Source organism: Myxine glutinosa, chromosome 4, assembly GCF_964187855.1.
Source record: "Myxine glutinosa chromosome 4, kmMyxGlut1.1, whole genome shotgun sequence".
Taxonomy (NCBI): Eukaryota; Metazoa; Chordata; class Myxini; order Myxiniformes; family Myxinidae; genus Myxine; species Myxine glutinosa.
Window position 1 is genome coordinate 72,125,553 of NC_136264.1, and position 27,113 is coordinate 72,152,665.

The following is a 27,113-nucleotide window of genomic DNA, read 5'->3' on the forward strand; positions in this document are numbered from 1 at the left end:
ATGTACACCTGGAATGGAAGGATGCACACCTGGAATGGTAGAGCGTGAGTGGGAATGCACGCTGGAATTGGTAGTGAGGCACGTGGTTGGGTGTGCGAGTGAGAGCACACCTGTGATTGTCACAGAGGAGGTGACCGAGGAGGGGGCGCGAAGAGGTGTGTTGGTGAGGTGTGCGAGCGACGAATGTGTGCCAAGGTGTTCGGTGGTCAAGTGTGTGACCAAGTCGGTGAGCGGAATGAGGGTACCTGGGTGTGTAAGGAAAGGTATGAGCAAGCAAGGGGTAGCGTATGCATGTAAGCATCCAGGTGAAGCATCGACGGTAACCGGGTTAGAGGTTAGAACGACTTATAGCCGAATCGGGCCCTCGGTGCGCGTCGGGCAGCTTCGCGTGCCGCGAGAACCAGCGGGGATCCGAACCACGGCGGTTTCGAAAGAACCGCCGTACGCGATCCACGCTGTGCCTCGCTTGGAACGGCCGCGTCCGGGCTCCACTAGGCGGAGCGGGCAGCCCGATAGGAAGGGTCGTCATGGCGACCACTTTTTGTTGAGACGTGCCGGCAGGTCGAGATCGGGACATTGGATGGCTCCACGCCGAGGTGGTGCGTGGGATCTCGGCCCGGGTAAGACCCCGTCCCTGCCACGAATGCGGGACGTATCCAGCCGCTGGCACAAAACAACCCGTATTCATTGCTCGGCTGTACGAAGCCGAGCTTTAAAAGGGAATTGGCGCACCGAGAGGATGTAATAAGTAGACGGGTGATGAGGTTAGTGTTTTGGACCCGAAATTAGAAAAAAGCAAAATTTGATGATGGTATGGTGATTAGCAATAAATGGCAAATTGTTTGATTTGTTGAAATTTGGTGAGCAAAATTGATAGTGGAGAGACCCCCGATGTGGTGGGATGGCAAATCCACCATCCCTCACGGAGTGGGGCAAATGCGCTATAGTTTATGGGGTTGATGGCAGTGAAAACTAGCCCGGGTGGGTTAGGATATATCGTGTGTAGGGCCCTAGAAGATGACATTAGGTAACGTTAAGGTTTAGATAGTGACTGATACCTGTAGTGGGGACGCAGGTAGTTTAGTGTGGTTGATAATGACGTGGGAGCGCAATAGTTTAAAGGGACGACTGGGAAGCGCAAGTTTCAGAAGGGAGTAGTTAGCTGAGATGATGCCGTGTGTGTGAAGATTGAACAGGTGAGAATTGAACAGGTGTGATTGCACAGGTGTGCAACTGAACAGGTGAATGGAGCAGTGTATGAGGGAGTAGTGGTGATTGCGTGTTGTGATGACCAAATGGTCCAGGAAGAAAGGAGGGTGCAGGTGGCACCAGGTGTGAGGGCACAGGTGTGCAACGACAGGTGAATGGAGGACAGGTGTATGGAATAAATGGTATGGAGTATTGGAATGGATGGTCGTGGAGTGAGTATGGTGGAAATTGTGGAGTGGATGGTGCGAAGGTGTGAATGGGGGAAGAGTGGACCCCCATCACGGATACCCGGGGCGGGTAGTGTAAGTGTTAGGTAGAGGGTAAAGGTAAATTGTGGTTGGATATTGGCATCTGTGGTGCGGGTGAAAGAATGGTCTTTGGATGGGTGCATTAGTGTTGTGGAAATGGCTGGGCGTGTAGCCTGTTAGTGTGTGTAGTTGGTTTGGGCACTCCACCACTGTGAGGATGTCGGCCAGGTGAGGCCGCAGGTGGGCTCTGGGAGCTGGTAGTAGTTGTTGTGGATGGGGCCCGAGGATCCGGAGGACGGACCCGGGTAGCCCAGTGCCAGAGGGCACCAAGGGGTGACAGAGCCAGGAGAGGGCCTTCCCCAGTTAGTTAGGTTAGGGTGAGGAGCTAGGTAAGCTCGGGTGGCAACTACAGTGGTGGAGGTGTGCAGGTGGGTAGACCTGCTGGGAGAGCTACACGTCGCAGCCCAGAAATTGTGCGAAGGCACTGGGAGATGAATCGGGGGAGTGAGACCCCAAATTGAGAAGCACCACAGTTTGGTCAATGGGAATTGGTTTTTAGAACCAATAGTGTAAGTGGCCAATGGATTGGCAGGGAAAGACCCCGGGTAGTGTAAAGTGTGTTAAAGTCAGTTAGAAAATAGTTAGGATGAAGGATCTCCTCGCACCATCTGCATCCACTCACCTGAGGTGACAGGTACTCCACACCATGCCATGTTTTATAATTTTTCATTAATGCAAATGTTTTGGATTGTGAGACGCATCATGACGTGGGTGTGACATTGTGTGTAATTCCATCTCTCCCTCCTTATGAGGATTGATGATGAATTGGTGATGGCAAATTTTGAAGTAGAGGGATTGTGGGGACGAATTTGGTATAGAGGAAATATGGGGAAGACGTGACAGTAGTGACGAATTGGTAATGTGTAGATTTTGTACATATGGGGTAAGGGCAAGGGTAGTGTAGGTGACAGGGGGGTGATGTACGGTAGGGACGAGCTTTCTCACTTCGCCCTCCGTACGCATTTCGCCTTGCATTGCCTTATTGACGTGTACCCTTGTGACCTTACCCCTCGCTCAATTGTCTTTCTTTTGTCTCCCACATGACCTGTGCGCCATTGGGTGCCGAGGGGAGCGTGCGTGAGGTGGCCATTGTGCGCCCGAGATTCCCAGAACCAGCATGCATTGCGTTGATGTACCACTTTATGGACCGCTGTTCTGCGGCCAAGTACCACTTGATGGACCCCAGGTTCTGGGGCAGGGCACCTCTGTGGGAGACCGGCCATAGTGGCCAGGGAATCTTGCTTGCGGACCTCGGTAAGGTGGCACCTATGCCAAACAGGTGGACCACCCTTAGTTGGCCCCTGAGGCCCTAAATAAAAACGAACACAAGTTGTGCTTTTTATTATGTCCAAATAGGCCGCATGAAGTCAGAAGACGTCGGGAAGAACATCGGCCCAGCAGAGAAAGTGAAGACCACCACCAGTTGTTTTGTTGTGTTTATTAAGAACCATGGTGACTGCGCACCGAGTGGTGCTTTTGGTGCTTTGTGATGCTTTTGGTGCTTTTGGGTGCTTTGGTGGTATTGGTACTGGTGCATCGATGCAATGCGTGCTGTCTCCTCCCTCCCAACAGGAATTTCTTTTTCTTGTTCCCTAAAAAGAAAAAAAAAAAAAAAAACACAGGTCCTGGGTTGCGTTGTAAATAAGAAATAACGTCATTGTAAATAATGCTCCCCACCGTAAATGTATAGTTTGAGAATAATTCCGTAATTCGGTTAGCTGTGGGCTTGAGTCTGTTAGACAGGGTGCAATGCAATAGGGGGACATACTTATTTGTGTTTTAAGATTGTCACACTCAGGGTCAGGTTAATTGTAGAGGGAATTACACCTACGTGTCACACTAAGTTAAAGTTTAGTAGGCCCGAGCACGGGCCTGAAGAAAGGAGGGTGCAGTGTAACGGTTTTGAGAAGTGGGTAACGAATTTGAGAAGTGTAACGGTTTTTAAGAAGTGTAACAATTTTGGAGGAAGTGTAACGAATGTAAAAAAGTATGGTTTTGTTATGTGTAAACACCCTCGTAATGTAAATAATGGTCGCAGCCGTCCTCCTAGTTAATTCCATGAAACTTACACGCAGGTCACGATATATCTTTTTAAATAGTGTATTTCCTTATTCCATGTAGGCTAAATATGTGTTTCCCACTAGATTGACTTTGCATTGTATCAAACAAAATAAGCGTAGGCCCTTGCAATTTCCCCAAACATCTCCGCTCTCCAAAGTTCCTTTCAAAAGGGTGCGAGTTGTGTTCAATCCCGCAAGCCGCCATTGCCCATGTGCTAATCTCGGAGAAGAAAGGCGTGTCTCCACCTCGTCATAGAGGGGAGGAGTGAGCCAGAGGGTCGCATGGCCAATCAGCACCGCGGTGAGCGACCCGGTAGGCGTGCCCTCGCAGCCGGCGGCTTGATTCCGCCCGAGGTGATAAAAGCGACTGTAAGGGACTGCTTCAGGAGATGACCTGGGAGAGGAGCGAAGAGGCGGCACCAAGGGGAGCGGTGAGATGCGAAACGCTCCAAGCCAAAGAGGAGAGGTACTCGCAAAGGAAACCAGCTTTGGAGAGACGCGCTGAAAGGAGGGAGACGGCTCCACCAGAAGAAGAGGAGCAGGTGTGCCGAGCCAGCGCGTGACGTCTACAGCAGCGGATACGCGACGTAGGGTTTTCCCGCCAAAACCCGCGAGGAATTGAGAGCTGCTACCTCCGACCTTGCCTCCCTCTCCAGCAATCCACCTCAAGCCCTACCTGCCTGCAATATCCCCCGAGTAAGTGTGAACGTCGTCTGTCCTACTCGTTGTCTTGGGGTTAAGTAAAATGAATAGTTTAAGCTAACAATGCACTGTGTGACTGCTTCTTCCATCCATTGCTGTAAATAATTTTGGTCGCTCTTTCTTTTTGCTTGTGTGTGTATAATAAATCTGTTCTTCCTCCGTACTCTGTCTTCTTCTTCTTTTTCATTCTCTTTCGGTCGTTTTAGAGCTTTCCCGATTGAATATCTGCGGTGCGATCTGGTCAACGTTCGGGTGGAATCGGGGAGTAACTGTTCGGACGCGGTAATACACCACCGCTCGGTCAATATAACATCTTTAACCGCGTCTGTAACAATATATATATATATATATATATATAATATATATATAATATATATATATATAATATATATATATATATATATATATATATATATATATATATATATATATATATATATATATATATATATATATCTATATTATAATAGCCGTAGATGATTCTGTCTGTCTGTCTGTCTATCTGTTGGGTGTCTGTCCGGGGTGTGGCTTACTCGGTTTGCAGAGTAGCTCCACCCATAGCTCCACCCATTCTGGGAGTGGCTATAAACAAATATCCACCATTTTATTAACTCGCATAGCTTTGAGTCCTGTTTTGTAGGCCCGTGGTGTCTTGCTCTCCCCCAGTTTTATTTCAAATCAAATTCGATAAATCATTTCATTTTTCACAGTCGCTAACATAGTTTTAGACTCGGTTGAAAAAAAACGGGAAGAAAATCCGATGAAAGTTGCCGTTTATAGAACGAAATGAATTCTCAAAGGCCTGTAACTTCAAGGCCATTGAGTCTCTCTCACGCCTTTATCTCCAATCTAACTCACCATATGATTTCATTTTTATCGATGGTTTTACTTTTAGACTCGGTGTCAGCAATAATTGAGAACAATCCACACACGCGGGAAAATGCAGAGATATATTTTTTAAAATCGCGTCATGGTGTATCATACACCGCCCAACATGACACCGCCGGCAATGTGTCGATATATATTAAAAATTCGCTTTTGCTTTTCCGTTATGATATATTACTATTTCGTTTGATGATAGTCGTCACAAAAACGTCAACAATGATGCCGACATATATTTCTTCGTTTTTATTTCATTCAACATATTAGCCGGAAGTAAAATATGTTTCAGGAAATTACCGAGAGATATTTCTTCGTTTTTTTTATTAGTTATGTGCGCATACACTTTAAATAGGTTTATTTGAAATCTTTAATTTTCCACAAACATTCCACACACGCGGGAAAATGCAGAGATATATTTTTTAAAATCGCGTCATGGTGTATCATACACCGCCCAACATGACACCGACGGCAATGTGTCGATATCTATTTTAAATTCGATATATCATTTCATTTTTCACAGTCGCTAACATAGTTTTAGACTCGGTTGAAAAAAAACGAGAAGAAAATCCGATGAAAGTTGCCGTTTATAGAACGAAATGAATTCTCAAATGCCTGTAACTTCAAGGCCATTGAGTCTCTCTCACGCCTTTATCTCCAATCTAACTCACCATATGATTTCATTTTTATCGATGGTTTTAGAGTCGGTGTCAGCAATAATTGAGAACATTCCACACACGCGGGAAAATGCAGATATATATTTTAAAATCGCGTCATGGTGTATCATACACCGCCTAACATGACACCGACGGCAACGTGTCGATACATATTAAAAATTCGATATATCATTTCATTTTTCACAGTCGCTAACATAGTTTTCGACTCGGTTGAAAAAAAACGGGAAGGAAATCCAATGAAAGTTGCCGTTTATAGAACGAAATGAATTCTCAAACGCCTGTAACTTCAACTTCAAGGCCATTGAGTCTCTCTCACGCCTTTATCTCCAATCTAACTCACCATATGATTTCATTTTTATCGATGGTTTTGGACTCGGTGTCAGCAATAATTGAGAACATTCCACACACGCGGGAAAATGCAGAGATATATTTTTTAAAATCGCGTCATGGTGTATCATACACCGCCCAACATGACACCGACGGCAACGTGTCGATATATATTAAAAATTCGCTTTTGCTTTTCCGTTAAGATATATTACTTTTTCGTTTGATGACAGTCGTCACAAAAACGTCAACAATGATGCCGACATATATTTCTTCGTTTTTATTTAATTCAACATTATTAGCCGGAAGTAAAATATGTTTCAGGAAATTACCGAGAGATATTTCTTCGTTTTTTTTAATTAGTTATGTGCGAATACACTTTAAATAGGTTTATTTGAAATCTTTAATTTTCCACAATATAATTTACTTGCCATTTATCATTTGATGATTACGAGACAAATTCCTCTTGAGGATCGTGACAATTCATGCGCTGCGTGGAAACTTCTATTTCCAAAATGAATGAGACGATCGATGAAGAACGCAGACTTGAACAGGATGCAGCAAGAAAACGAATGAGACGGGCGAACGAGTCCATCGACGAACGTCAATGCAAACTTGCGGGGTCACCAGTGGGAATCCCACGGGCATGGATGTGTGTGACATTTCGACATATTGAGTTAGATGCTGCACATTCATTTTTACAAAATGGTTACTGGCAAGTAATCACATCCAGAAATGGTGTAAAAACCACCGTTTAGAGGCCATTTTTCCCCGCAAAGCGGAGGTTGGCCTTTTCGGGGACCGTGGTAGTTGTTGTTTTTTTGTCCCCTTTTTGAAGCAATGTTTTACGGCCGGATGCCCTTCCTGACGCCAACCCTTTTTGCCGCCTTCAACGACAAACAGGGAATTACCAGTGAACTGGTACTCAATTAGCCGACCTCGGAAGGATGACAGGCTGAGTCAACCCCCCTGGCATTAATTCGGCGATCGACCGAGATTCGAACCCAGGATCCTAAGCCGGCACCCTAGCCGCTAGCCCAACACCAGAAATGGTGTCATGAACACAATTTATTTACGCACAAGCACAAAAGCAAGACGGGCCGATTTCCGATTCCGACGGGCCGACGGGCGAGACGGGCCGATTTCCGATTCCGACGGGCCGATTTGGAGCAAGAAAAAGAACGAGACGGGAGAAAAAGGAGAGAAACGAGACGGGGAAAGCCGATTGGAGAGGCGAGTGAGGCGCGATTGGAGAGGAGTGTGAGGCGCGATTGGAGAGGAGTGTGAGGCACGATTGGAGAGGAGTGTGAGGCGTGATTGGAGAGGAGTGTGAGGCACGATTGGAGAGGAGTGATTGGAGGGGAGTGTGAGGCACGATTGGAGAGGAGTGTGAGGCACGATTGGAGAGGAGTGTGAGGCGCGATTGGAGAGGAGTGTGAGGCGCGATTGGAGAGGAGTGTGAGGCGCGATTGGAGAGGCGTGTGAAGGATTGCAGAGGAGAGGAGTGTGAGGGATTGGAGAGGTGAGGGATTGGAAAGGAGAGGGATGTGAGGGTTTGGAGAGGAGAGGAGTGCTAGGTGGAGAGAGGAGAGTGTCAGGTGGAGACAGGAGAGTGTCAGGTGGAGACAGGAGAGTGTCAGGTGGAGAGGAGTGAGGGGTCACATATTATGTGAAATAACTAAATTCACACCATTTCTGGATCTGATGACTTGCCAGTAACCATTTTGTAAAAATGAATGTGCAGCATATAACTCAATATGTCGAAATGTCACACACATCCATGCCCGTGGGATTCCCACGGGTGACCCCGCTAGTATATATATATTGTTACTGATCGCGGTTTAGATGTTATGATGGGCCGAGCGGATGATCCAACCGCGACCGTTACAGGATCCCCGACTCACCCGATTCACCCAGAACGTTGGCCGGATCGCACCGCAGCTATTCAATAGGGAAAAGACAAAGGTGACACGGATGTGAAGAAGAAGAAGAAGAAGAAGACAAAAAGGTTGGAAATACTACTAAATTTATTCCTACTATTTACATGCTCAAAGTAACCAAGGAGAAGGAAAGATAATAAAATAATATACAGAAGGATCAGAGACACAGTGCAATTATTAACTTATACAAGCTTAATTAACCCAGGACAGAACAAACAGAACAAACTCACGTACACAAGAAGGGTGGAAAGGCAGGAGGTGGATGGCTGGAGGGAGAGGGAGGTCCAAGGGGGTCCTGCAGCACAACCGGCGCGTTTAGCAGCCGCCGTTCCTTCACGGCCCTGCTCCAAACCGCCGTTCAGGCCCCCAAGCTGCTGTTGTGGCTGCTGTGGACGTCGCGTGCTTTGCCAGGCCTTGTCCGACTCGTCTGGTCCAACCCCTCAACTCTTTCTTGGTCCACTCACTCTTTACCACCGACTCCTCACCGCAACCAACGCAACCAACTGACCACCACCACCGACTCCTCACCGCAACCAACTGACCACCGACTCCACTGACTGACTCTTCACGACCCTCCCTGGCAACCGACTCACTTGCTTCCTGCGTGCGCGCCTTTATAACGCCTCCGGCGATTAAGCCGCCGGCCTTCAGGACACGCCCATCGGTGTGCTCACCTCGGCCCTGGTTGGTTATGCGACCCTCTGGCTCCGCCCTTGATGACGACGGGCGGGCACGCCTTTCTTCTCCGATTCGAGCACATGTTCAATGGTGGTTTTGGAGGGGAGGTAATTGGGAATCGAGGCTCGGCAATGACGAAAGGGGATGTGAAAGGAATGGGGATTTTGGGGATGGGAATGAAAGGGGATCTATTCTCTTTCACTGGTGCAATGGAGTACTTCAATTAATGGGAGACACAGCCTTACCCTAAAACACAGAATAAGAGATAACTATCAACAGGGGTATTCTATTACTTGGCTGACGTGTATGCTTGTGGACTAATTATGGGATGCCCTTTCACCTTTACACAGCTCCGGAGGCAGGGGGCGCAGAATAAACAATAATAACAATAATACAGCACACAATAAAAAAATACAGTTCTCATCTCCGCAACACTGCACCCTCCTCCTCTTAGGCACGTCCCGGGCCTACAACTTTTATTTAGTGTAACACGTAGGTGTAGTTCCCTCTACTTTTAACCTGACCCTGAGTGCGACAGTTTTAAAACATAAATAAATGTGTCCCGCTGCTCCATTGCACCCTGCCTAACAGACTTACGCCCACAGTTAACCGAATTGCGGAATGGTCTTCAAACTATACACTGACGGTGGGGAGCATTATTTACACTTGACGCTACTTTTATTTACAAGACTAACCCAGGACCTGTGATTGTTCTTTCTGGGGGGGGAAGACAGTCTGCTCTGCATCAATGCACCATTAAAGCACCCAAAAACGCACCAATACATTCTCAAGCACCAATCAGTGCAGTCACCACTGTTCATCAATAAAATAAAACCAACAAACCCAAACCCTGCAGGTGTCTCTTGCTCTTCGGCTCCCTCTGCTGGTGATTATTATTTGTTCTTTCAGATGTTGTCATTCTTTCATTTTCTTACTGGCGGCCTATTTGAACTGAAAAATGCACCCAATGTGTCCTTTTTATTTGATTTATTTATAGCCCACAGGGCCGACTAGTGTGGTTCACCTGTGGGGCATCGGTGCCCTGTGGCCAAGGTCCGCCAGCAAGGTTTCGGGCCCTCATGGCCGGTTCCAGCAGAGGGGCCATGCCCCAACCCATGGGGTCCATAAGTGGTGCTCGGCCACAGACATGTGGTCCATAATGTGGTGCATCGATGCAGACAGCTGGTTCTGGGAATTTCGGGCGCACAATGGCCGACCCACGCACGCTCCCCTCGGCACCCAATGGCGCACAGGTCATGTGGGAGACAAAAGGGGAAAGACAATTGAGCGAGGGGTAAGGTCACAAGGGTACACATCAATAAGGCAATGCAAGGCGAAATGAGTACGGAGGGCGAAGTGAGAAAGCTCGTCCCTACCGTACGTCACCCCCCTGTCACCTACCCTACCCTTGCCCTTACCCCATATGTACAAAAATCTACACATTTACGAATTCGTCACTACTGTCACGTCTTCCCCATATTTCCCATATACCGAATTCGTCTCCACAATCCCTCTACTTCAAAATTTGCCATCACCAAATTCATCATCAATCCTCATAAGGAGGCAGAGATGGAACATCAAAGCACAATGTCACACCCACGTCATGATGCGTCTCACAATCCAAACATTTGCACAGTAAAAATAATTAAACATGGCATGGTGCGGAGTACCTGTCACCTCAGGTGAGTGGATGCAGATGGTGCGAGGAGATCCTTCATCCTAACTATCCTCTAAATGACTTTAACACACTTTACACTACCCGGGGTCTTTCCCTGCCAATCCATTGGCCAACTTACACTATGGGTTCTAAAAACCAATTCCCATTGACCAAACTGTGGTGCTTCTCAATTTGGGGTCTCACTCCCCCGATTCATCTCCCGGTGCCCTCGCACAATTTTTGGGCTGCGACGTGTAGCTCTCCCAGCAGGTCTACCCACCTGCACACCTCCACCACTGCAGTTGCCACCCGAGCTTACCTAGCTCCTCACCCTAACCTAACTAACTGGGGAAAGCCCCTCCTGGCTCTGTCACCCCACTCGGTGCCCTCTGGCACTGGGCTACCCGGGTCCGTCCTCCGGATCCTCGGGCCCCATCCACAACAACTACTACCGGCTCCCAGAGCCCACCTGCGGCCTCACCTGGCCGACATCCTCACAGTGGTGGAGCGCCCAACCAACTACACACACTAACAGGCTACACGCCCAGCCATTTCCACAACACTAATGCACCCATCCAAAGACCATTCTTTCACCCGCACCACAGATGCCAATATCCAACCACAATTTACCTGTACCCTCTACCTAACACTTACACTACCCGCCCCGGGTATCCGTGATGGGGGTCCACTCTTCCCCCATTCACACCTTCGCACCATCCACTCCACTCCACAATTTTCCATCATACTCACTCCACGACCATCCATTCCAATACTCCATTTATTCCACACTACCATTTATTCCACACAGCCACATACACCTGTTGTTGCACACCTGTGCCCTCACACCTGGTGCCACCTGCACCCTCCTTTCTTCCTGGACCATTTGGTCATCACAATACACAATCACCACTACTATCACTCAAACACTGCTCCACACACCTGTTCAGTTGCACACCTGTGCAATCACACCTGTTCAATTCTCAAACACACGGCATCATCTCAGCTAACTACTCCCCTCTGAAACTTGCGCTTCCCAGTCGTCCCTTTAAACTATTGCGCTCCCACGTCATTATAATCCACACTAATCTACCTGCGTCCCCCCTACAGGTATCAGTCACTAACTAAACCTTAACGTTACCTAATGTCCTCTTCGCTAGATCCCTACACATGATATATCCTAACCCACCCGGGCTAGTTTTCACTGCCATACACCCCATAAACTATAGCGCATTTGCCCCACCCCTGTGAGGGATGGTGGATTTGCCATCCCACCACATCGGGGAGGTCCTACTATCAATTTCGCACACCTAAATCCAACCAATCAAAAATTCTGCCAATCATCTGCCAATCACCGTACCAATCATCAAATTTTGCTTTTTTTTTTGTAATTTCGGGGCCAAAACACTATCCTCATCACCCGTTTACTTATTACATCCTCTCGGTGCACCAATTCACGTCTACAGCCCGGCTTCGTACAGCCGAGCAATTAACGTGGGTCGTTTTGTGCCAGCGGCTGGATACGTCCCGCATTCGGGGCAGGGACGGGGGCTTACCCGGGCCGAGATCCCACGCACCACCTCGGCGTGGAGCCATCCAATGTCCCGATCTCGACCTGCTGGCACGTCTCAATAGAAAGTGGTCGCCATGACGACCCTTCCTATCGGGCTGCCCGCTCCGCCTAGTGGAGCCCGGACGCGGCCGTTCCACGCGAGGCCCAGCGTGGATCGCGCACGGCGGTCCTTTCGAACCCGCCGTGGCTCGGATCCCCGCTGGTTCTCGCGGCACACGAAGCTGCCCGACGCGCACCGAGGGCCCGATTCGGCTATAAGTCGTTCTAACCTCTAACCCGGTTACCGTCGATGCTTCACCTGCATGCTTACATGCATACGCTACCCCTTTCTTGCTCATACCTCCAGCTGTTCCCATGCTCCTCGTACCTTTCCTTACACACCTCGGTACACTCATTCCGCTCACCGACTTGGTCACACACCTGACCACCGAACACCTTGGCACACATTCGTCGCTCGCACACCTCACCAACACACCTCTTCGCGCCCCTTTCTCGGTCACCTCCTTTGTGACAATCACAGGTGTGCTCTCACCCGCACACCCAACCACGTGCCTCACGACCAACTCAAGTGTGCATTCCCACACACGCTCTACCATTCCAGGTGTGCATCCTTCCATTCCAGGTGTACATCCTCGCTCACCTGTCATAACCAACTCACGCTCCGTGTCACTCTCACTACTTCCACCTCCATTCTTGACAGCGCACTCACCCTTACTCTCGACAGCACACTCTTTCCTCATGCACCCGTCCGTTACACACCTTTCTCGCGCCCACTCTCCCGTTACACCCTCTGTAACACTCACCACAGGTGTACACTCTTCCTTACTTTTGACAGCGCACTCTTTCCCCATGCACCTGTCCGTCACACATCTTTCTCACACACCCTCTTGCGCACACTTTTTCGTTACTTCCTCCGTAACACTTACCACACCGCGCTTCCATGTACCCCCTCGCACACGCGCTACTACCGACTCACTCTCGACAGCACACTCACTCCTTGGCGTGCACTTTTTCCTCACACACCCCATGGTCGGACATTCTCGCACACCTCTTTTTTCGCACACCAGACCTGTCGCACACTTCACCAACGGCCTCTCACGAACACCCGGATCCAAACCAATCCCCAAGCCGACTGAAGCTTTCCTCACATCATATACATTGCCACTCACCTCCGTACCTCGTCGTCGCACCTCCTTTGCCACCTGCAAACTCTTTATTTGGTTAGTGAGCATCACATTATGAGTTGAGCACCGACCTTGTACCAATTCCATTACCTCCTCCTGGATTTCTCTCTTAGTTTCTGTCCGTCTCTTCTTAATTTCACTCACCTCTTCTTCCACTTCCTCTAATTTTCGCTTCACCTCTTTTATTCCCCGGTGCGTCTCCTCAAGTTCGTCCTCTAAGGCTACCGTGACCGTCTCTATGTGCATCCTCACCTCTCGGTCCTTCGTCTCCATTATCTCTGTCACCTCGTCCACCCTCATTGTCAGTTCCTCACGTACCATCTGACATTGCCTCTGTGTCGCTATTAATTCGTTTTTAATTTCTTTTTGTGTCGCCTTTAACCCTCCTAGTACCGCAGTGTTCTTTTGAACCTGCTCCACTAGTTCTTTTTGTCCCTCCGTCAGCTGTTCCACCTCCTCCGTCAGATCTTCTATTCCCCCTTGTAACTTTGCCGTATTATTTCTCACCTCTTTCTCCATATGCTTCTCACCTCGCTTTACCTCCTCGCGTAGCCCCGAGACCTCCTCACTCACACCTCCTCACGTTCCTTCACGGCCCTGCTCCAAACCGCCGTTCAGGCCCCCAAGCTGCTGTTGTGGCTGCTGTGGACGTCGCGTGCTTTGCCAGGCCTTGTCCGACTCGTCTGGTCCAACCCCTCAACTCTTTCTTGGTCCACTCACTGTTTACCACCGACTCCTCACCGCAACCAACGCAACCAACTGACCACCACCACCGACTCCTCACCGCAACCAACGCAACCAACTGACCACCGACTCCACTGACTGACTCTTCACGACCCTCCCTGGCAACCGACTCACTTGCTTCCTGCGTGCGCGCCTTTATAACGCCTCCGGCGATTAAGCCGCCGGCCTTCAGGACACGCCCATCGGTGTGCTCACCTCGGCCCTGGTTGTTCATGCGACCCTCTTGCTCCGCCCTTGATGACGACGGGCGGGCACGCCTTTCTTCTCCGATTCGAGCACATGTTCAATGGTGGTTTTGGAGGGGAGGTAATTGGGAATCGAGGCTCGGCAATGACGAAAGGGGATGTGAAAGGAATGGGGATTTTGGGGATGGGAATGAAAGGGGATCTATTCTCTTTCACTGGTGCAATGGAGTACTTCAATTAATGGGAGACACAGCCTTACCCTAAAACACAGAATAAGAGATAACTATCAACAGGGGTATTCTATTACTTGGCTGACGTGTATGCTTGTGGACTAATTATGGGATGCCCTTTCACCTTTACACAGCTCCGGAGGCAGGGGGCGCAGAATAAACAATAACAAGTGAATCCTCTTGGATTGCGCTGAGGTTCGGGCTTGGAATTTCTAGGAGGAAGTATAATTTGTATGCAATGAAAGTACATGTAATATGGGATCGAGTAAGATCGAGTAAGCTTCACCAGTGCGCGTGCGCGAATTTACGTCACGTCGGCAGCGAGAAGGCGTTCCCCAACACGAACCAATCAGGAACTGCCACGCCCACTTATATGATCTCCGAATTCCTGTGACAGGAATTAGCGTTACACTGGCTGGAAGTCAATCGCTAAAGGCGCTTCCTCAGCGCCAATCACCAGTGCGCGTGCGCGAATTTACGTCACGTCGGCAGCGAGAAGGCGTTCCCCAACACGAACCAATCAGGAACTGCCACGCCCACTTATATGATCTCCGAATTCCTGTGACAGGAATTAGCGTTACACTGGCTGGAAGTCAATCGCTAAAGGCGCTTCCTCAGCGCCAATAACAATAATACAGCACACAATAAAAAAATACAGTTCTCATTTCCGCAACAATATATATATATATATATATATATATATATATATATATATATATATATATATTATAAACGTGAATCAAATTCCTGTGTGGGGCTAAGTGTGAAAAATTCTTACTCAATACAGGACTCGAACCACAGACCTCCATTGATTACGCATCAACAGCCCACTGCGCTATTGAGCCAGCCGTAATCTCCTCAGAATTTTACACACTTAACACTGTGAGCTTTTATAATGGCCGATGTCTTACGTGCATGCTAGGCAGACCCCAAATGTTAGCGTAAGTATATATATGCATATGTATGTGTGTATATGCAGAAGTGCATTGAAGATTGACTCAATTTTTATAAACAGGAATCAAATTCCTGCGTGGGGCTAAGTGTGAAAAATTCTGACTCAATACAGGACTCGAACCACGGACCTCCATTGATTACGCATCAACAGCCCACTGCGCTATTGAGCCAGCCGTAATCTCCTCAGAATTTTACACACTTAACACTGCGAGCTTTTATAATGGCCGATGTCTTATGTGTATGCTAGGCAGACCCCAAAATGTTCGCGTACCAAATAATTACCAAATAATTAAATATCCCCCACGCAGGAAAATATACTCCAAAAAAATAATATATATAAAAATCGCTGGGAGCAACCAGTCAACGTTGCCATATACCTTAGGTTAGTAGTCTTCACAACCAGGTTAAACTGAGGATACCACAACAACAACAATTTGGTCTACAGTACAATTGGTATATTACATGATATATTAAATTAAATGATTGCTGCAGCAATATTGTGTATATATATTAAGCCAAACCTGCATGGATGTTTTGCTTGTGCTTTTTCAAAGCGTCCTTGTTCTTGAACCGCTTTCCACAGCGTTCGGCCTTGCACACAAAATGTACACTCTTTCGACAAACATCGCAGTGCTTTTCCAAGCTGCAAACAATAAAATAAATATATATAATTTTTTAACAATGCAATAAATCCGAATAACTGTGGATATATTTCTCAAAAGAAAATGTTCAAAAGAAAGGCTATGGTAAGGAAATAATGAATAATTATCACGATATATGTATCACGATACGTAACTGACAATATGCTATTTATAGCGATACATGCCTTTAATGTCAAATCAAACGAGATATCTGCGATCACAAAGCGATCGCCAAGTATAGGTCTCCCTTCGAGATCGCCCGCGACTTACCCTTGACCCACGTTCCAATGATGGCACATTTTGTTCAGACTGCCATATGACCTTCACTTTCAATATTTAGGGCTAAAATGAAAATTAAAAAAAATACGAGTCCCCATGTACAATCTACCCATAAAATTCAATATCATGAAAATCGGAGGAATATTATTCAAGTTATGATGAAAAAGGTGCTTTTTTGTTAATTAGGTCACAATCTGAAAAAAGTATGTCAAGGACACTAGATGTCTGCATAAAGTCAGAGATGTCTGCATGAAGCACCAAAGCTTGTCAAAGTAATAGACATTGACTTTGGCCCAAAGGCTAAAGCTTATGGTTATACAAAAACACGTACATCCTTGTCCATAGAGCCAGGATGCATGGTTATACCATAACCATTTGGAGACCACTACACAACAGAGTGGATTCCTCCTAGGAGATGACATGGCAAGCCTTCCCATGGGAGTATTTCCCCTCTGAAGTGGAAAGATGAACATGAACTCAATGAAGAACAAAGAAGTTCTTCAATGAATGAACAAGGAAGCTGACTCTGAGGGCCTTTCACTTACTCACCGCAGGCAGGTTGGTGGTCTTTCTGTCTTTTACCGACTCCTCTCCGGCCTAGCTCCCCCAGCTCTCTGTGCTTTGTCCCCCAAATATTCCTTCAGGTCGCACAAGATCTGCCAGCAACCCTCTTATGGTGAAACTGCCAAAATCAAGACTCTCTGCTCACCTTCACTCCGTCATTCCTCTTTTCTCCCGCCTCTGGAACAAACTCCCACACTCTCTTCAATCCCTCTCCTCCCTCCAGGTCTTTAAAACAGCTGTTCACCACCATCTCTTATCTTCCCCCATCAAAAACCTTGATCTTTTCTATCCCCGTTAATTTACCCTAGATCCACTTTTTTGAAATACCGACTTTTTTCCTGGAGGTCCGAGCAGTGTCCATGTGTTTTATACCTCTCCCACCTCCCACCCCCCACCCCAAGCCCCCTCCCTCCCACAGATCTCCCAATGTCCCTGTTCTCTACTGTTTTACTTGTGTGCTTCACTCTCTCTCCCCATCTTGTCTCCCGCTCCCTTTATTATACGTTTTATGTGTCCGTTTATGTTTTTTTGTCATTAATGTTAACTCTTACACAAGCCTCGATCTTGTATACAAAAAATAAAAAAATAGAAAAAAACTCATTTGCCGTACCAGCACTTGCAGCAAGGGTCCGTGACCAACAGGTGGTGCCTGCCACACATCCACACTAGTCTGGTGCCTATTACACAGGTTTGTTTGGTCACAGAGTCCAAGCTCATGGAGGAGCAAGAACACAAAAACCAGGATGTAACAGAACAAATCAGGATGCACACATGACCATGACCTCATGTCTGACATAAAGGACCTCCATTCATCATTGGGTGAGTAGAAGCATGTCCAAGGTTGAGTGTCCTGGTCTGTGCATGTGTATGTGTGTGTCATAATTTATTTTTTATAATTTGAGCTTTTGTCATAAAATTTTCAAGAAACTAATTAATAATTGTGTCAAAAAGTTTAAAACTTTTTTTTTTTAATAACCGCTTCCGTGTTTTTTCTTTTTTTTCCAATTTGAGTTTGTGCGTCTGTCCAGGCTATAACTTTTTTTTACCATTTGAGCTTTTGTCAAATTTTTCAACAAACCTTTGTTATGAAAAGATGGAGAACACTCATCAATAAAATATACATTGTTTTTTGTCAAGTTTCGTTCGCACACAAAGTGGATGCGGATGGGATTGGCATTTTGAGATGCTTTATCGTGGTTTAAATAAATTGATTAAAACACACACACACACACACACACACACACACACACACACACACACACACACACACACACACACACACACTTTTGTTGTAGGTGAAAGACACAGAAACACCCACTACTGATTGCATTTCAATATACTATACCGCTACTTACAGTATCAGTCAGCGTACAGCATTTGTATCAATACCATCCTCCCTTAGGGAAGAGACCAAACACACGGATATGTTTCTGGCTCACCGGCTGTCATCAGTATGGAGTGGATTCCCCCAAAAGTTTAGCTGGCAATCAGTCGCATGAGGGATTTATCCAATTATCACCTCTGAACTGGAATGTAGCCATTAACCCACCTGGCACACCTGCCACAGCTTGTTTTTTGACATACATGTCCTCAAAAAAATATAACCGCATGCACCTATGCTTGCAACAGTAGTTAGCAACGATACCAAGTCCATGCATAAGACTTCACAGCAGTGGTGGAAATTAACCCTCCAGGATCATGACGCCATGATATATGAATCTCAATATAAGGAATGAGATATCTTCAAATATTTAAGAAAATGCAAACAATCAACCCAAAATAAACAATTCCTATTTTAACACAATATTTAAAAATATTAACAAGACTTCACAAATGTTGGCAAAATAAGGTGATGAAGCAGTCAATTCAAAATCACTACCCCAATATTATTCAAGTCAGGACTTGAACTCACTGTCTCTGCAACGCCTGTCGCACAGGGAAGCTCTTCCCACAGGTTTGGCAGCAGAACTCGCATTCCACTGGCCGTTGCTGGTGTAGCGTGCGCAGGTGAGCAGCTAGTACTGCTACACTTGGGAAGCTGCTATCACAGTGTGGACATATTGGTTCATCATCAACTGCAATACACAGATGCCAGCACAAGAAGGTAACATACACGACCTTTATTGGACTTCCTGATTACCTTAAGAACCTCAATGAGCTTTGCGTCAGGGACTTGCAAATGCAAAAATAAACAAGTAAATAAAAAATAGTGCAAAATCTCAAATTATCTTAACAGCAGCATCAGCTTAAATTACTTGGGCTTCATTAATGGAAAAGGTCATCTACATGACGTATCAAAAATTGTTACCCACCGAAAATCCTGGGACACACAATTTTATTAAAAATGCAAAAATCTTTTGTACAGCCACTTAAATAAAATATCATATGGGGCCTGCCAGTGCCGTAATCATAATCTGTACCATCACCGCAAAATCTGCTTCCAGTTTTTGACATATTGGAGGTGGGATTCCCTGCCTTAATTCACATATGGTATACCCTATTTCTATCTGATTTTGTGGGATTTGATGAGACTCTTATTCGTGTTCCAACATATCCCACAGACACTTGAACAACCATATACTCAAAATCGCAGGAAGAAAGACCTGTAGCGATAAATTGCGGCCACAGGATGTGCAATCATTGCAGCACCTAGCCATTGTGCAACTCCACATAATGACTGCATTGAAAAAAAAAATTAGAAACTAGAAAGAGCAATCAGAGATTGCAGACCCACGCCAGGACGTATTTTCAGTAGTTTTTAAGGCTTTTGTGTAAAAACAAATATGGCGGCCAAACCACGTGACCGATAACGTCATCATTTTTTTTCTCTACCAATTTATTCCTAGATGACGCTCCATAAATTTCATCTTGATCGGATGAAGTTTTGTACTTGTCGAATTATGACGTCATAATGGGAGCACCTATGACATCACCATTAACATATTTTATTCCCCATGGAGAGTTCTTTACAATGAGCCATGTCTCAATTTTTTCTATGCAGCGCTTTTCGAGATATAGAGGTGCAAAGTTTTTCGGTTTTTCCAAGATGGCGCCAATACCACGTGACATATGACGTCATAATTATCATTAGCAAATTCTACAGGTGGAGTTGCACCTATGGTGAAAATTTCCTGTCAATCAGACCAATGGTTGCAGAGAAAATCATATTTATTCTGTGCGGACAAACAAACGGACTCAAATACAATACCCTCTCCACAGGCAAGGGTAACATGAACATTACTAGAATGGCACTCGGTAGAGCACATACTTCTGCCAGGCTGAACAGTTTATGTTTTGTATCCCACTGATAGGCCGGATCTGAATTCGGACCTAAACCAAAATCTAATCGGCTTGTTCTTGTCACCTAACTGGTTTAGGGCCGCAGTCAGGGCCTGCCTTTTTTACGTGTGAAAAAAGGTAAAAAGTCCAAACATTTGAACAGCCTCGGACGTGCACCTTGACCCCATGGCCAAGGCACAACGTCAACAAGGCTGTCCCCATAACAATACACATGCGCCTCAACCCCGAGGGGGAAGCACATGGTCATTCAAACGCATGCATCATGCCCCCGAAGGGCCACAATGCATGGTGTCACCTAACCAACTCATCCACCCAGTTTTGTCAAAGCTTGTCCACAACTTTTTCAGAGATCGTGCTCTATATCATTTAAGGCCCCGTCTCCCAATGGTGAAGAATCACTTTACAATTTCTCATATCTGGATCTGAATTCGGATCTTCACTAAAATCGAATCCTTTAATCATTTTCACACACTCAACATGTCCACCAAATTTTGGCCAAATCCATCCACAACTTTTTGAGATATTGTGATCACAGTCAAACAAGCAGACAGATAGACAGACATAAAAACACAACCTCCGTCCACCTTCAGTGGCGGAGGTAACTATAGAGTTCAAAGAACATGATACCTCGCGCAGTGTTACTTCAATTGAACTTCAATTTTAATAAAACAGTAATTTTTACGATCTTTCCAAAAAAAAAAAAATCTGAACGTTTATTGCCATTGAAGTAGTCCAGAAGCAGTCCCGAATACCACCTTTATACACCACCCTATTCAACTTTCAAGTACTGCAAAACTGGAGGTTCTTGGAGGTATTATGACAGGCAATTTGTGTTCTACAGTCTCAAAGTATATAATTCAATTTAAATAAAATAAAGATTGCAAAAGTCGTAAAAATAAATTAATTCATGTTTTACCGCCATTTTCCGCAGTGTCTATTACATCACCTTAACTAACGCGTTAAATTAGTTCTATGTGCCTGTTGTTGTTTGTGTCCATTATGATGTCCTTAAAAACAGTAGGTTTTCTGTTTGGAATGAGTTCCATTTTTGTTTGACTGATTGACAAACAATTATCGCACTCCTCTCTGCGCATGCGAATCCCGAGCCAAAGTACGGTAAAACGAAAGACTTGTCTTCCTATTCATGTTCCGATTTGTATTCAAAACACAACATTCAATTTAAATAAGTTGTTCCTCAGTCATTAATTGATCAGACAGACAGATGTACATTAACCAATTGCTTAACCCTGCTTTTTTCCTCACGTGTGCGGGTTATAAACATGTAAGAACCACCTTTAGAGGCCATTTTTCCCAGTAGAGCAGGGGTTGGCCTTTTTCAGGCACCAACATGCATTTTAAGGCCATGTTCCCTGCTAGAGCGGGGGTTAGCCTTGCGGTCCCCATGACAATCTTCTCCATTTTGCCCTATTTTCTGCATCTCTCCTTGTTAACCCCCTTGCCCGCATTTCTTCTTCCACCATCTTTAGCCAAGTCTTTCTCGGTCTTCCCCGTCCTCTACTTCCTTCTACATTAACTTCCATCACTCTTCTCAACCAGTCACTTTCATCCTTCCTCAATACATGACCAAACCATCTCAACCTGTTCCTCTTCACAGCATCAATCACAGGCAATATTCCCATCATCTTTCGCAATTCATCATTTGTTCATCATTCATCATTTTCAGGCACCGTGGTCCCCTTTTTGAAGCAATGTTTTATGGCCGGATGCCCTTCCTGCCGCCAACCCTGTTAGTCGCCTCTTGCGACACACAGGGAATTACCAGTGAACTGGTACTCGATTTGCCGACCTCGGAAGAATGACAGGCTGAGTCAACCCCCTTGGCGTTAATTCAGCGACCAACCGGGTTTCGACCCCAGGATCCTAAGCCGGCACCATAACCGCTAAGCCAATATAAATCAGATATACTCTCCTCTTTTGGTATCCATGGAAATCTCCATGCATGGCTGGCAGACTTCCTCTCTAGTCGTAGTCAACGTGTGGCCCTGAATGGGTTTCTCTCATCTCCTCTTCCTGTTCAGGTTGGAGTTCCCCAAGGCAGTGTTCTGGGCCCTGTGCTTTTTCTGGTCTTCATCAATGATCTCTCTGACTCTCTTGAAAATCCTCTCTATCTCTTTGCTGACGACTCTACTCTCTGTCGCTCCATTCTTCATCCCTCAGATCGGCAGTCTGCAGCCTCCTCACTCTCTGCAGACCTGGACAAAATCACAGACTGGGCAAACAAGTGGAACATGTCTTTCAATCCTGACAAATCTCACACTCTTACGATGTCTCTCCGAAAAGACCGACTGGACAACCCTCCCATCCACTTTCTGAATAATCCTCTCCAAGAAGTTCTGTCACTCAAGCTTTTGGGTCTCACTATCTGCCATGATCTTTCCTGGGAAAACCACATTTTAAATCTGGCCTCCAAAGCCAGTCACTGACTGGGCATCCTCCGTCGTGCGAAGTCCTTCCTTGGCACACCTGAGCTCCTCACCACATACAAGGCTTTCATCCGCAGCTCAATGGAATACTGCTCTCCCGTCTGGGCTGGTGCTCCTGCCTCACACCTAGCTCGTCTTCAGGCTGTTGAAACCAAAGCATTCAGAATCATTGGAATCTCCCGCGATGAAGCTAACTCCAAGGGCCTCTCACTCAGTCACTGCAGGCAGGTTGGTGGTCTTTCCGTCTTCTACCGACTCCTCTCCGGCCTTGCCCCCCCCCCCCCAGCTCTCTCTGGGCTCTGTCCCGCAAATATTCCTACAGGTCGCACAAGATCTGCCTGCAACCCTCTTATGGTCAAACTGCCAAAATCAAGACTCTCTGCTCACCTTCACTCCTTCATTCCTCTTTTCTCCTGCCTCTGGAACAAACTCCCTCACTGTCTTCAATCCCACTCCACCCTCCAGGTCTTTAAAACAGCTGTTCACCACCATCTCTTATCTTCCCCCATCCAAAACCTTGATCTTTTCTACCCCTGCTAATTTCACCCCAATTCCACTTTTTGAAATACCAACTTCTGTCCTGGAAGTCGTTGGTATCCTTGTGTTTTATACTTCTCCCTCCCCCCCCCCCCCCCTTCCCACGCCTCCTCCCCCCAAGCCCTCTCCCTTCCACACATCTCCCTGCTCTCAAATGTTGTGTTTGTGTGCTTCCCCTTCTCTCCCCATCTTGTCTTCCGCTCCCTCTTTTTATATATTTTTTGTCTGGTTGATTTGTTTGTGAAGTAAATGTTAGCTCTTTCACGAGCCTTGATTCAGTATACAAAAAAATATATATAAAAAAAATACAATGGAGTCTCCTGCTAAGATGAAGCAGATTAAACATTCAGTAGTCATTTTAAACTTGCCCGTCGCCACTACCATTCCTCCCCTATTAATCTCTTAAATCGCTTTCCTTTGTAATCTGTCAATGCGTTTCTTTTATAAATCGTTCTGCAGCTCCGTAAACCATCGGATAAATAAAATTTAAAGAATCACCTTTGCCCATCATTTTACGCTTCAGCACCATTCCATTATTAACGGTGCGTGAAAGCCTTGTGATGTGAGATCAGCATCACAGTTCAGCTCAAAAACCGTGATTGGTCAAAATCAAACCCCACGATAACTAAATTGGTACACAAAGAGGTTGCCACGATTGGTCAACACCGCGATATTCAAGGTTTTACTGTACCATGCTTGTTTATGATCATCTGGGCTGTGCAAATCAGACATTCTTGCAAAGGGTATCTAAACATCTTTGGTATGACTGTGACTTTTGGTAGGAAAGCTTTCAAAGAGTGGAAGAAAAATAAAGGAGGTTGAGAGGAGGAAGAGAGTGTATGGATAATGTAGTCAGAACAAAACATTGACATGAGAAAGAAAAAGCCAAGTTATTCACATTTGGAATAAAACTCTATCTTGTCTTGACTAATACTCTATCTTGTACTAATACTAATATACTAATACTAATATACTAATACTAAATACAAATACTAATAAAACTCTATCTTGTCTTGACTAATACTCTATCTTGTACTAATACTAATATACTAATACTAAATAGTAATACGAATAAAACTCTATCTTGTCTTGACTAATACTCTATCTTGTACTAATACTAATATACTAATACTAAATACAAATACTAATAAAACTCTATCTTGTCTTGACTAATACTCTATCTTGTACTAATACTAATATACTAATACTAATATACTAATACTAAATACAAATACTAATAAAACTCTATCTTGTCTTGACTAATACTCTATCTTGTACTAATACTAATATACTAATACTAATATACTAATACTAAATAGTAATACGAATAAAACTCTATCTTGTCTTGACTAATACTCTATCTTGTACTAATACTAATATACTAATACTAAATACAAATACTAATAAAACTCTATCTTGTCTTGACTAATACTCTATCTTGTACTAATACTAATATACTAATACTAAATACTAATAATACTAAACTAATACTAAATAATATTAAATACTAAATACTAAACTAAATACTAAATACTAAACTAATACTAAATAATATTAAATACTAAATACTAAACTAAATACTAAATACTAATAATACTAAATACGAATACTAAATACTAATACTAATAAAACTCTATCTTGTCTATCTTGACTCTATCTTGTCTAAAATAAAACTCTATCTTGTCTTGACTTGGCTACCACACACTGTCTGTCATATCACGGAGTAACATTCACACCGGGAGGTGAGGTAGTCATTATCATCAACTACTGCAACAACCCTTCCCGTGACCAATCCCAATCTTCCAAAAAGTTTTACTTGATTTTGAAGAATGTTCCCGCTTCTGGTCGCACTCTTCTTGCCAACCGCTTGCCTCATCTTGTCCAGGCTCTTCTTCCTCCTCATTATCCAGGTAGCCGATAAGCAATTCCCTGTCTGCGTCTATGTTATCAATTGCCAAGTAAAAAATGTTCTCTCCCTCCTGAAAACACAATCATCACAAAAAAGTATGAAAATTATAAAATGTACTTCGATGAACACACCTTAATCAAGGACGGCACTGAGGTAGCCTACTTATCAAAAAGCTAGCTTATCTGGATTTGTTTATCAACCTGATGATGAACTGTCATTGCAAGAAGCGCAAAGCATCAATGAGTACGCCATGTTTTCAGAAGGCATTACAAGCCAAATGATTTGAAGGTGTATGCGAAAGTGATAAGGGTAAATTAAAAAAACAGTATGCCATTGTGTGCTGATATCCAGGCCAAATTTCAAAATTCTGCATTCGAAAACTGACCAAATTTTCCTGTAGTTCACCATAATGGTTCCAGAAGATGGATCCATATGTGGACAACAGCAGCTACAGACAAACATCTACCTGGTAAAAATGACCTGCCTTCAATTTATCTTATTATTATTGCAGTTATTTATTATTCAATGCCTATTATTGTCTTATTGCTGCTATCCATGCCTAGACAGATGCATAATTAATTCATACGAAGAACAACAAACAACCTAATAACGGTATATACAGTCGTGGCCAAAAATATTGGCACCCTTGCACTTTTTTCAAATAATGCACCATTTCTTCCAGAAAATTGTTGAAATTAAAAAATATTTTGGTATCCATATGTGTATTTCATTGGTTTGCAGTGGAACAAAACAAAAAAAGCTGAAAAATTACTTCATCTTAGCTTATTCCACACAGAAATCCTAAAATGGCCCGGACAATATTATTGGCACCTTTTAGAAGTTGTTGGAAATAATTAGATTTCAAGCAGGTGATTCTCCTTTACTTTGGATTTGAACTCACCTGTGGTGAGCTGCAGGTACCTGCAATTTAAAAATCACTCATTCAACCAGTTTTAAAGGAGAAAAGGAGTCATTCTGCTGTTTTGTGTCACCGTGTGTACCACAATGAGCATGGAGAAAAGAAAGAAAACCAGAGAATTGTTTGAGGAGGTCAGACACAAGATTGTAGCCAAGCATGGGCAATCTCAAGGCTACAAGTCTATCTCCAGAGACATTGATGTTCCTGTGTCCACCGTACGCAATGTTATCAGGATGTTTTGTTTGTTTGTTTGTTTTTTTTGTTTACAAGATCGAAGCTCGTGTAAGAGCTAACATTAATGCCAAAAAAAAAAAAGCGACACACAAGACTTATCATAAAGGGAGCGGGAGACAAGGTGGGGAGAGAGCGGGAAGCACACAAGTACAACATTTGCGAGCAGGGACATCGAGTGAGAGATCTGTGGGAGAAAGAGGGCTTGGGGGGAGGAGGCGTGGGAAGGGGGAGGGGGAGAATGGGAGAGGTTAAAAAAAAAAAACACATGGACACAGCTAGGACTTCCAGGAAAGAAGTCGGTATTTCAGAAAAGTGACCCTGGAGTGAATTAACAGGGGTAAAAAAGATCACGGTTTTGGATGGGGGAAGATAAGAGATGGTGGTGAACAGCCGTTTTAAAGACCTGGAGGGAGGAGTGGGATTGAAGAGAGTGAGGGAGTTTGTTCCAGAGGCGGGAGAAAAGAGGAATGAAAGAGTGAAGGTGAGCAGAGAGTCTTCATTTTGGCAGTTTAACCAGAAGAGGGTGGCTGGCAGATATTGTGCGACCTGAAGGAGTATTTGGGGGACAGAGCACAGACAAGGCTGGGGGTTGGGGGGTTAAGCCAGAGAGGAGTGGGTCAAAGAGAGAAAGACCACCAACCTGCCTGCAGTGAGTGAGTGAAAGGCCCTCAGAGTTAGCTTCATCGCGGGAGATTCCAATGATTCTGAAAGCTTTGGTTTCAACAGCATGAAGCCGAGCTAGGTGTGAGGCACGAGCACCAGCCCAGAGGGGAGAGCAGTATTCTATTGAGCTGCGGATGAAAGCCTTGTATGTGGTGAGGAACTCAGGTGTGCCAAGAAAGGACTTCGCACAACGGAGGATGACCATGGGCGACTGGCTTTGGAGGCCAGATTTGAAATGTGGTTTTCCCAGGAAAGATCAGGGCAGATTGTGAGACCCAAGAGCTTGAGTGACAGAACTTCTTGGAGAGGATTATTCAGAAAG

The 27,113-nt window shown here is 45.2% G+C and overlaps 1 protein-coding gene across 1 annotated transcript in view; it reads right to left on the reverse strand.

Moving 5' to 3' along the window:
- Window positions 1-27,113, reverse strand: part of PRDM5 (PR/SET domain 5) — a 160,596-nt gene that overhangs the window by 109,242 nt on the left and 24,241 nt on the right. Inside the window, exons 4-6 of the mRNA XM_068112530.2 lie at window positions 24,883-25,045; window positions 18,698-18,860; window positions 15,823-15,944 (exon numbers count right to left, since the gene is read on the reverse strand). Of these exons, the coding sequence (XP_067968631.1) occupies window positions 15,823-15,944; window positions 18,698-18,860; window positions 24,883-25,045 (448 nt within the window). The remainder of the gene's footprint in view (window positions 1-15,822; window positions 15,945-18,697; window positions 18,861-24,882; window positions 25,046-27,113) is intronic.